The following is a 12,499-nucleotide window of genomic DNA, read 5'->3' as shown; positions in this document are numbered from 1 at the left end:
AGCAGGGTTTTGTCAGTGACTCTATCCCAAGGGATCTTACATAGACATGTGATGCAAGTATATCATCAGAAGAATTACAGTCCATACCCCATAGGGATCCCAAGGATCAGGTCAATTAACAAGATTCTCTAGTTTAATGGTATTATGGATCTAGAGCTTTTTTTTTAAATTTTAAATGTTTATTTCTTTTTGATACAGAGAGAGAGACAGAGCATGAGTTGGGGAGGAGCAGAGAGAGAGGGAGACACCGAATCTGAACCAGGCTCCAGGCTCTGAGAGGTAACACAGAGCCCCTTGCTGGGGTTCGAACTAATGCATCATGAGATCATGACCTGAGCTGATGCTTAATCAACTGAGCCACCCAAGTGCCCCAATAGCTCTTTCTTTAGTATGACATTATTTCCCTAATATTCCCTAATTTTTGAAATACTATTATTTCCTTATTACTGTATTGTGTTCATGTTGTTGTTGCCCAGTAATAAGATTTGAATTTACCTTTGAAAGGAAAATAAGAATTATTTTGTGACCCTTCTTACAACATATCTTTCAAAGAACTAATTAGGCAACTCTCTCAAGAACCTATTCCTGAACATTTTAACACATAATAGTTTTTCTTTGGGTTACTGTTTGTAATGTTCATGAAGCATATTGTCTTCTTTTTCAGGCTGCCTTTATGAACTATTACTTCATTTCCTTGATGACTTGGTCTAAGGATCACTCACATTCTTTAGTTAGTCCATGTAAGGCCATGTGAGAGTGTGCAGGAAGAACAAATTTTCATTCATTAGGGGAAAACACATCTGCTATGGACTGAATTGTATCCCTCCTTTCCATTCCTACTTTGAAGATCTAACAAAAAATCTTTGGTACTTGGAGATGGGGCCTTTGAAAGGTAATTAGTGTTAGATAAGATCATGAAGGTGGGGCTTTCATGATGGAATTCATGCCCTTGTAAGAAGCTTTACCAGAGTACTTCCTCCTCCCCACTCCCACATGCTATAAAAGAAGAGATTATGCAAACAAGCACTGACATAGTGGCCCCCTACAAGCCAAAAGGAGAGCTTCCACCAGGAATCAAATTGCCCAGAAGATTGATCTTAGACTTTCCAGCCTCTAGAACTATGAAAAATAAATTTCTGATGGGTAAGCCACCCAGTTTATGAATTTTGTTATGGGAGCTTGAGATTGCAAAAGCAATGTCTTTGTGGTGGAAACAAAATAATCCTCTACATTGCAAAAGGTTTCTTTGGCAGGGGGTAGGGGAATTATGAAATTATTTCTTTCTTACCAATATGGCGAACTTTCTGTTGTCTTCTTAGTAATTTAGGGAGACCAGTATTTAATTGAGGATGTGCCAGAAAACCCAGATGTATCTTTTAGAAAGATTGAATAGATAGGAGGTGAAACATACAACTGAAACTATACATGATAACCTTAAAAGATGTAAGTGAGAAGGTAGTAAGGCATTTGGTACAAATGTCTAGGGTCCAAAGCAAGGAGTTTATATCACTAGCAACTATAACTTTGGGCTTCAATATAATAATGATGGTGTTGGAAGGATATCTAACATTGGTTGTGAATGATGCATTAATACATCTGGTTCACTGAAGACAAAAAAGAAGCATTTTCATACAAATACAGCCTGGCATTATCACATTGTGTTAGTGTTAATTAGAACATATGTATAGATATGAATGATGTATGAAATATTAAATAATTATTCTATGAATATATAGTACTTAATTTTGTTTTAAGATGGCAAACATACTTAATACAAATGACAAAATGCACTATTCTTGTTTATGTCTCTTTATAAATTTCATGACTTGGTCTAGGATATTAGAGCAAAACCTAAGACATCTTCTATTTAAATTCATACATATAATTAAATTAGATTGAATTCAAATTAATGAAGTGTAGTTATTTACCATAATTTGTTAAAACTGTGTTTTTATGTTGCTATTTCGATACTAGTTTTATATGTGTTATCAAAGGCTCTTCCCAGTGAATGTTTCATCTTCCTTTTTTTTGTTTTCTGTAGTTTTTTTTTGCATTTTTTCTTATATATTCAAATTCATTGTGGATAGTAAACACTAAGTGATAAACAGAACAAAACAAAAACATTCTTTCCATTTTTAAATCTTTAAGTAGAAGAGTTCAGCTTAGTTGACCAAATTTGGGGGGAGGAAATACTGAGTAGGGGACACATCGGGAAACTTCCAGAGTGAAGACTGTGTTCTGCATGTTACTGAGGGTTGGTTACTTGACTCTATGCATTTGCATTATTTGTCACAGATACATAAAACCATGCACCCCAAAGTAAATTTTATATCTAAACAAATAAAAAATTAATGAGGTTTTTGGCAAATACCTGGAAGAAATGCGTACTCTGACAAATGTATCCAGCTCTGTTGTAAATTTATGATATAACCACACTGAAATGTGGGATGAACTGACCAAGGCAACTTTGGACACCAGTGTTTTGATTAGGAACTATGAAGTCATAGACAAAAGGGACTACATATAAACTCTGTATTCGAGTTTACAAATTTGTTTCTTATGGGTGTTCTAGTTAACAATTCTGAAATCAGCCTACAGGGATATTGGAGCTGAACAAACAACTAACTGGTTTTTAAGTGGAAGGATCTAGGTTTCTCACTGTTGAAGTGGACTTTACAGTGAAACATGAACTTAAGTCTGGAATGAATCTTGGAGTACCGGATTAGAGTAGAAGATGTCAGAATGAACTCATGTTTAGCTTCATATATATGCACACAGAGCTCTCTCCAGTCCTCCATTGGCAAATTTTCTTCAACATTGTGTAGAGTGTTAGGGAGTTTCCTTTTTCTTTTTCTCTCTCCATCCTCATGTGAAAGCTCAGGAGAACTTGAAAGGTTTCATGGCATCTCTCATGAGAAAGTACCATTGGGACTCATTTATCCCATCTTCTTTTTCAATTTGTAATAAGAGTGTTCTGAGACAACTTGGGTTGAGCCCTTTAAAAATAAATATGTTAAGGGGAGCCTGGGTGGCTCAGTCGGTTCAGTGTCCAACTTTGGCTCAGGTCATGATCTCACTGTTCATGAGTTCAAGCCCCGCGTTGGGCTCTGTGCTAAAGGCTCAGAGCCTGGAGCCTGCTTCAGTTTCTGTCTCTCTCTCTCTGTCCCTCCCCTGCTTGCACTTTCTCTCTCTCAAAAATAAATAAACATTAAAATTTTTTAAAAATAAATGTTAATATAATTATTATGAAACTTCCTCTTGTGGAACAAATCATAACAAATTATGATAATGATGACAATGGGAACCTTGGATCTCCAAATATGTTATTAAAATTAAATTCATTTCAATAGCACGTAGGATCAAATTTTAAATCAGACCCACATAGCATGTTCCCAATTTCATATTTCCCCTAGCAGTATTATTGAAAAAAATTATACTTGTGAACATTTGAAAAGGACAACGATTTTCCAAATCATGTTAGTCATTCAGATCTCAAAATTTCCTTTTCAATCTTTGATTCTACAGTTACAATGCAATAGAAGCCTTAGTGAACTGCAGGTTCGCACAAGTGCAACTATAGTTAATTACCCTGTTTACGTTGGAGGTACAAGTGGACACGTTTGTTATAAGGAATGTGGGAGCTACAGGCAAGGGTCTGGTGCACTATTGGTGAAGAGACTTTCATCAGCAAAGTCAAAGTCCTACGAAGCCTGTGAGAAAGTGAAAAATCAGAGAATTATAGGCTGCAAGGGACGATAGACTAATGTGACAGTCAAGGGGCCCCTGGGTGGCTCAGATCAGTTGAGCATCCAACTTTGGCTCAGGTCATGATCTCATGCCTTGTGGGTTCGAGCCCTGCATCGGGCTCTGTGCTGACACCTAGCTCAGAGCCTGGAGCCTGTTTCGGATTCTGTGTCTCCTTCTCTCTCTGATCCTCCCCTGCTCATGCTGTCTCTCTCTCTCAGAAATAAATAAAACATTAAAAGAAATAAAAAATAAATAAATGAGACAGTCAAATGTTGCTGAGTGACCGAAAGGAAGATATCTACAAAATGTGTTAAGAACAACAGGGCCAATCTTAGTGCCTGCTGTCTCATTCAACCACAGTTGCTGGAATTATTATTATTAAGAATTCATTTGTGATAAGAGGTACTGGGCATACTCAAGTAAAACTCAGCATGCTGAGAAAAGTTAATGAATGCCATACAATTTTAATGTTTCAAGATATATTTATCTTCAGTGGCATTACTTTCTGTTAAATTATACAAATAATGTAATATACAGAAGTTACAATACTATCTTAAATTGAGTTTTCCCAAAAGGAGACACTGTGCCAGTGATTTGTATAAATGTAATTTATTAGGAGTTGCTCCCAAGAACAGTTATTGAGTTGAGTAGGAAATGCGGCAAAGGAAACAGGCCAAGCATGGGTGTATCACCAAAGTCCCATGATAGGAACTTTGATTAGATTCCATGAGAGAGTTTTGGAGACAGAGTAGGTCAAACTTTGGGACTGCTCTAATGAATAGGCAAAAAAGCTTGAGTATTTATCTCCATTGCACATAGCAGTCTTTGGCTAAGGGCTATCTTCTGTGGGATGTAAATCTCCAATAACTTCTTGGTCACCTGGCATGTAGGTAAAACATCTTCACAAAGCCTGATATCATTTTCCAACAAAGAGATGTAGGTGCTGGTTCTTGAGAAGGAAAATACTCCATACAAATAAGGTAAAGGGATCACAGAAAGCAGTGGTTATTAAACTGTGGTCCTGGACAAACCTGGTTCAGTTGGTTAAGTATCCAACTTTTGATTTTGGCTCACGTCATGAGCTCACAGTCATGAGATTGAACACCATGTTGGGCTCTGCATTTAGTGTGGAGTCTGCTTAAAATTTTCCCTCCCTCTCCCTCTGCTCACCTCCCCCTTCTTCTCTTATAATAAATAAATATTTAATAAAAGAAGATTTCATTTTTGAAAAAAGTGTAGTCCTGGACAAAGAGCATCAAGACAACTCGGGAACTTGTTGGAAACGCAAATTCTTTGGCTCCATGCTAGAATTACTGAGTCAGAAGCTCTGGGGCTTGACCCAGTGATCTGTGTTTTAACAAGACTTCCAAAATGCGTACTAAAGTTTGAGAACAAACCAAAGATGGTTCAAAGACAGAGCCTTGATGCAATCCATTGCAAATACTATTTCACTAAAGAAATAATTTTAAAACAAAAATTATAGTGATATTAAATCCTAAATAACAACTGTCTTCAACTAGGTACGTCTTTTAAAATGGAAGGTCCTTTTATGTGCTGATCACTTTGACGGATTAGGTATATATGTTTGAGAGCAGAAGATTGAGGGAACTTGGCTACCTTGTATAAATTTGAAAGAATTTTGAGCTGTCTGGCTCAATATGGATTGCTTATATTAAAGTTAAAAACAATAGGCTTTAAGACAAGAAAAACTGCCAGAAAGAAAGAGGAGCATTTAATAATGATAAAAGGGGAAAAAAATCAGTAAATTTATGACTTCATGTATAGCTGACAGATGCACCCCAAAATGTATGAAAAAAAGAGCAGAGAAGAAAGGTAAAAACATAATTTAACTGAGAATTTAATAGCTTTCAATAATTCTGCAAATAACGAGAAAGTTATTGAAGCTATAGAAGACTTGAACAGTAGTATCAACCAACTTGATCCAAATAAAATCTCTACAACAACTGTTTAGGAAAAAGTTTTAAGGGCAGGCTTTCTCAGCCTTGATACTATTACTATTTTGGATTGGATCTTTTTTTTTCTTTTTTTCTTTTTTTTTTTCTGTGAGGGACTTTCTTGTGCATTGTAGGTAATGCAGCATCCTCTGACTTAACCTTCAAGGTACCAATGGTCTTCTTTTATGCCACGTTGTCATGGTCAAAATCAGTGATATTTCCAGACATTGCTAATGAAGATCACTCCCAGTTGAAACCAGTGGTTTATAGTTTCCTCTTGGCATTTAATTTGGAATATATTATTGATGGACTCATTAATATATTATTATTAAAGCACTTTTATGATCCTAAACTAAATGTTCAAGGTGTCTTCCCATTTGTCAGTTCTTGGCCAGTACCTAGTTTTGTGGCTATCAGATGAGAAACAAACAAACAAACAATAAATCCCCACCTTTTCATATTCATATTCACACACACATATTTGTTTTTTCATTTGAGAAATAACATGATGTAGATTCTGCTGGTATGTATAATAATTCTACATATAAACTTTAAATTGAAATCAAATTTGTTTATGAAGAATTCAGAGGATGCATTTAATTTACAGTGAATGTTTATTGACCACCAACTAAGATCAAGTCACCCTAGTTGCTTTATTAATCAAGGAAAAAATCAGGTCATGAAGGAAAGTCCACTTTTGTTTATTCAACTCTTTTTTTTTAAACTTCATAAACATAAGTTCTGGTTTCCACTGACAATGACCTTTTTCAAGGCATCTTTCACGTCCTTATTCCTGAGGCTATAGATCAAAGGTTTCAACATGGGAATGATCACTGTGTAGAAAACTGAGGCCATCTTATCTGTGTCAAGGGAATGGTTTGAACTTGGCTGTAAGTACATAAAGATAAGAGTCCCATAAAATATGGTGACCGCCAGCATGTGAGAGCTACATGTCGAGAAGACTTTGCGTCTTCCCTCAGTTGAGCGCATCCTCAGGATGGCAGAAATAATGTACGTGTAGGAGACAAAGACAATCAAAACAGAGGAAATGAACGTGATCCCAGCACAGGCAAAGATCCATAGCTGCTTGGAGTGAGTGTCTGAGCAGGTTAGCCTGAGGAGAGGCATATCATCACAATAGAAATGATTGATGATATTGGAATGGCAGTAGGAGAGGCGAAAGGTGAAGGTGGTATGAAATAGTGCCATCAGGAAGCTATAGCTGTAGGGGACAACCACAAGCTGAATGCAGATTCCTGGGGACATTACAACCATGTAGAGGAGAGGGTTACAAATGGCCACGTACCGATCATAGGCCATGGAAGCCAGTAGCAAGCACTCAGTTTTCATGAATGTTAGTAAACAGCCTAACTGAGCAGCACAAGCATTGAAAGAGATAACATTTTGTTTGTACAAGAAATTCCCAAGCATTTTGGGTGTAATGACAGAAGAGTAACAAAAGTCAACAAAAGCCAGGTTGCTAAGAAAGAAGTACATCGGTGTGTGGAGTCTTGAGTCTGTTCTAATGACTAGGATCAAGCCGAGGTTACCAACTACTGTGAAGAGGTAGATGGATAAGAAAACCACAAAGAAGGGCATCTTTAATTCCTTTTGATCTGTGAGGCCCACAAGAATAAACTCCTTAACTTGGGTGCAATTTATCTGAGCCATATCTTTCCAAGGCATCTGCATAGGAAAGCAGAGAAAAGAGTTAAATTCAAGTTGCTTTTCCTATGAGTAGTATTTTACACTTGACTGTCTTGTAAAGAAGTTTAGTTGCTAAGACAGTGATTGTTAGCATATTGTGATTACGGGAATCAAATGGAAAATGGAAAGAGTTATGTGTGGGAAAGGCAGATATCTCTTTTCTCAAATCCGTTGTCTACAGAAAGATGGGACCCATGGAATAGTTCACATTGTCCTGGTTTCTATTCAAAGGTCTTGTGAGTTAAGCTATTTAAAACTATATTGTGACTTGTGAAAATACTTAAATCTTTGTTTTTATTGAAAAACATGTTAACATAATAACATAAAGGAAAATATATCTTCAGTGGTATCACCCTGATGAGTCTGTCATTGTACCTGTGCAGACACAAATCCACATTGTCCCAAAGCTGACAGAAACATATTTTCTATTTTCTATTTAATTTTTAAGTTTGTCACTCAGAATCCCTTCTAGGTGGCAGACTAATCTTCATAGTTATGTTAAATATTCAAATACTAAAAATGGGTAGATAGGGAAAGTACAATGAGATGTTTATTGGTCTCCTTTGATCTTGCTAAACCTTTATATCAAAATCATATTTTTATGCCCACTTTACAGACAAGAAAGGGGAAATTGAAATAGTAACACCTGAAACAAAATCAAATGACTGGGCTGAGTATAGGTAGTTTGGTTTTACACTCATAAGTTTTTGACTCAAGAGACCATTTCTCATCACTATTTTCAAAGTTTGCTTTCTAGCTACTGCATGCACATTGTTATCTCTGAAACATGAACCTATGTGGCCCAAGGGAATGAACGCTGACAAACTTTATGATGTATTACAAAAGAAAATAAATTGATATTTGCTTTCCAGGAGATTTGGAAATTTATGTCTCTTTATAAATCATTTTATGTTTCTTTCATTTTTTTACCTTTTATTAAGGAAACATAGATTTAAATTATGTTTTTGTATTAATTCTCATTTTCTTACTTTAGGTTGGATATTTATTTTTCTTATTCATTTTGACTGACTTTCCTAATTGAACTGTTGAACATCTAAATATTTAATTTATGTAAATGTATTTTAGGAAAGCGTAAAAATTATAGAACTGTGTTCTTACTATTAATGTTAATGTTAAATGTCATCTCTCTCCTCCTCCTCCTTTTCTTTTTTCTTTTACTCTCCCTCTCTCCCTGGCTGTCTCTCTCCCTCTCTCTCTCTCCCTCTTTCTCTCTCCTTCTATTTCTCTTATCTTTATACCTGAGAAATGCTAACAAATCTTTCTTGGATAAGCTCATACAAACTGCTTTATACACTCTGGAAATTAAACTGGGAATAAATATACAAAACAATTAAAACTTATGTTTCTTCAAACTTGTTTCAGAATTTACTACTAGCTGTTTTGTAGCTCTTACAACTATTATTAACTTTATCAAAAATGAATTTTAGTTATTTTTGTTTTGTTTCAATCAGTATGTTTATTGAGAAACACTGTGTGGTAAGAAACACTTGCAAGGATTACTTTTTGATTTTAATTTTATCTTAAATAAATTGTACATTTCTTCCTAAAACTTTAATATTAATGGAGTTTTAATGTCTATTATAGCAGCAGGGAAAATGAGGTAAATAAGAATTAGCAATATATTGATTCCAAATATCTAATTTGCATATTAAAATTGAAAGCCATTCTGAAACAAAATGTTTTTTAAAAGAAGAAAGGAAAGAGAAAAGGGGAAATAATGGGGTGCCTGGAGGCTTAGTCAAATGAACTTCCAATTCTTTATTTTGGCTCAAGTCAGGATCCCAGTGTTGTAGACTGAGCTTGGAATTGGGCTCTATCCTCAGGGCTTAAGATTCCCTTCTCTTCCCAAACTCTAAAAAGGGGGGGGGGGGGAGGCATAACATAAAATTTTATTTATTGGTCTTCTCAAAGGCACTTCTGTAGGCTACTCGTTTTCAGATTCAACCTTTTGTGCTACAAACCACAGAAATAAATACTTATTACACAATGGCAATGAAACTAATAAATATATGCAGAAAAATACTCTCATTACCCAGCATGCATTTACCTTGCACGTTCTTTTATGTTCAAATAGAATCTGTTCTATTCTAATTAATTGAAATACTACGGTTAAGATTCTAAAAATTGAATCATGGTCTTCTTACTCGTAGATACAAACAGTTCCAAAAGCTACACTGTAGCACGACACACACCATCACCAAATTCACTAAACTGAATAGAGGAGCAACTTACTTATAAATGGATCTAAGTAACACCTTCTGCCCTGGTCTATAAGCAAGAATGTGCAGATTCTATTCTTGTTGTGATTATGTCCAACCATTACTTCCTTAGGAGCCTGTCAATTCACCTACTTACTCTTTCAACAATATATATTGAGAACCATTAATTTCCAAGCACTACTGTCTGAAAACAGAGCAGCTAAACAACAGGCAGTAGACCAGACTGGGAAGAAAGCTTTACCTCAATTTCCTTTATTTTTCTGGCCTCGTTTCTTTTCAATTGTTTCGTTCCACTTCAAAACACGAAACTCTGACATTTGTACATATAAACCACTTTACTTTGTATTAAAAGTGAAGCATGAATTATATTTAAAGTGTATGTAACCTTTTACAATCTCATCCCTTAATATTTTTATAATCCCAAGTTCATTCAATTCTCTACCATCAGGAGACATCCTTTGGTCCAATTAATCAAACTGGTCTCCTACTGTCACTTGTCAATAACAACATGTCCTTCCTTGCTTCACTACTTTGATCTTGCAGTTCCTAGCACAGGAAAACCTTGGTTTGCAAGCATTATTCATTTCAGAAACATGCTTGTAATCCAAAGCACTTGTTTATCAAAGTGAATTTCCCCATAAGAAATAATGGAAACTCAGATGATTCATTGTAAAACCCCAAATATTCATATAAGAAATGAATTACAATACTGTAATATACTACAAAATAATAAAGAAAATACAAAATATGAAGACAAATAAACAATTAACCTGCACTTACCTTTGAAAATATTCATGGCTGATGTGAAGGAGATGAGAGGAGGTTTATTGTGTAGGACAACTTTCACTATCACTAACAGAACCACTGCAATCTTATTGGCTCAATGGAATCTTTTTATTTTTATTTTTTTTTTGCAACTTTAACAAAGAACTTATCCAATGATCTAGAATGAAGCAAAGCATTACTCTTGTATGGAAAAGCAAAGCACCGTCCATAGGTGCTTTAAAATGACAAAAAATACACTAGTGCCAGTTATGGGCTCCAGCCAGCATTCTGAAAAATCACTGATTTCTCCTGAACATCAAGGCCTGAGACAGCATCTGAGCATGGGAGATGATCACCTGCAGTGAGAGAGAGAGAGACCGAAAAACCTTTGGTTTATTTGTGGTCATGTGCCATACAGCATCACATACTACTTGCATTGCAAGACATCACTCATTTACCAAGTTAAAATTATTAGAAATGTTTGCTTATCTTGTGGAACACTCACAGAACAAGTCACTTGCAATCCAAGGTTTTACTGTACTCTTCTTTACAAGAAAAATGGATGATGAAAGGAAAATTCATTTATCCTTAATGCCTGCTGAAACATCATCCATTCCATGAAGAGCTGCTTCCCATATTAACATATTTCATATTTTTTTCTAGAATCAATTGAGACATAATTCATTCATTTATAGTTCTTGCCACATGTATAACAACCATCTGTATCCATACCTCTTCCCTTGTTAGATGTTAGTTAGACATTTTAAGATCAAGAGCCATGCTGGTTTTTTGTCATTTCCTAATGCAATTTCTTCTAAATGTCAGATAATAAAGAATTAAATATTAGCATTGGGTTAACTATTTTGAGATTAATATCATAATAATTATATTTGAATATTTCTTCCCCCTATTCTTAGTCTATAGTCATTGCTTTGGAAAATATTTCTAAAGAAAAACTGGTGACCTTTGTCCAATATACTCCGCGCTAATCCTCTTAGTGAATTCTAGAGTGAATTCTCTAGCTACAATAAATGCAAAAACACAATTTTGGCATAGATTATAATCTGGTAAATCATGGGCCTGAGTTTTCCAAAGTTCCTCATAGATTCTAAACTGGAAATTTTAATTTCTTTAATCTGAAAAGAAATTATATATGAAATAAAATACACATAAAATATATATAATCTAAAAAGAAAACCATGTATGCATAAACATATTTTTAAATCTAAAAAGAAACACACACATTAGTTATATATATGTAACTAATGTAAAATTAGAGAAAACTTTATTATTTTTATTTTACAAAATGCACTAGTCCATCATGTCATACTCTATTTAATTAAAACTTTTTAAAACATTTACTTGTTTGAGAGAGAAAGAGTCTGAATGGGTTAGGGGCAGAAAGAGACGGAGACACAGAATCTGAACCAGGCTCCAGGCTCCTAGCTGTCAGCACAGAGCCCAATGCTGAGCTTGAACTCAAGGACCATGAGATCATGATTTGTGCCGAGGTCGGATGCTTAATCGACTGAGCCACCCAGGGGCCCCTACTCAATTTATTTTTAAAATTCTTACCTTGAGCTGCTATCGGGATATTGTCACATGTCTATAAGTCAAAGCGCACCATTTTGAAATATATTCTTTTTACCTACACAGGTGGAAGGTGCTCCTATTTCTCCTCATAATGGGTATGAATAGCAGCTAACTGCGTGTATTTATCAGTGTCTTTGTCCCAAAAGACCTTGCCTCAGATCAGGATGTAAGCGAGATTATCGGAAAAATTACAGTCCCTGCTCAGTTGGTATCTCAAGGCAGCTTTGAAGATTTATTGATGTGACTGCCTGTTTTTGAAGAATTGCATATCTATATCTCTGCCTTAGTATAATATTATTGTTCTAAGTTTCCCCTAACTCTTAAATTATTATGTTAGTTAATTAAAAATATATTTTTGTGGTAGTAGATTATTAGTGTCAATCTTTGAAAATCATTTTAAAGGGGAGGTATGAATTACCTTTTAAAAATTCCCATAACTTCCTATGAAATGAGTATGTAATTCTTCTAAGGACCTACCCCTTAATACTGTAT

At 35.2% G+C, this 12,499-nt stretch overlaps 1 protein-coding gene across 1 annotated transcript; it reads right to left on the bottom strand.

Moving 5' to 3' along the window:
- Nucleotides 1-6,428: 6,428 nt before the first annotated feature.
- Nucleotides 6,429-7,373, bottom strand: LOC120225240 (olfactory receptor 1044-like). Its single transcript, XM_039223494.1, has one exon. The coding sequence runs from the start codon at nucleotides 7,371-7,373 to the stop codon at nucleotides 6,429-6,431; it is 945 nt and encodes a 314-aa protein (XP_039079425.1).
- Between the last annotated feature and the right edge of the window lie 5,126 nt (nucleotides 7,374-12,499).

This window comes from Hyaena hyaena, unplaced genomic scaffold (genome assembly GCF_003009895.1).
Source record: "Hyaena hyaena isolate Hyena2069 unplaced genomic scaffold, ASM300989v1 scaffold_1365, whole genome shotgun sequence".
NCBI lineage: Eukaryota > Metazoa > Chordata > Mammalia > Carnivora > Hyaenidae > Hyaena > Hyaena hyaena.
Note: the sequence above shows the minus strand (reverse complement) of the source record. Positions and strands in the feature narration are given on the sequence as shown.

What these genes read in the sequence shown, in the direction of transcription:
- LOC120225240 (XM_039223494.1), bottom strand. Translation starts at nt 7,373, where the DNA reads ATGGCTCAGATAAATTGCACCCAAGTTAAGGAGTTTATTCTTGTGGGC.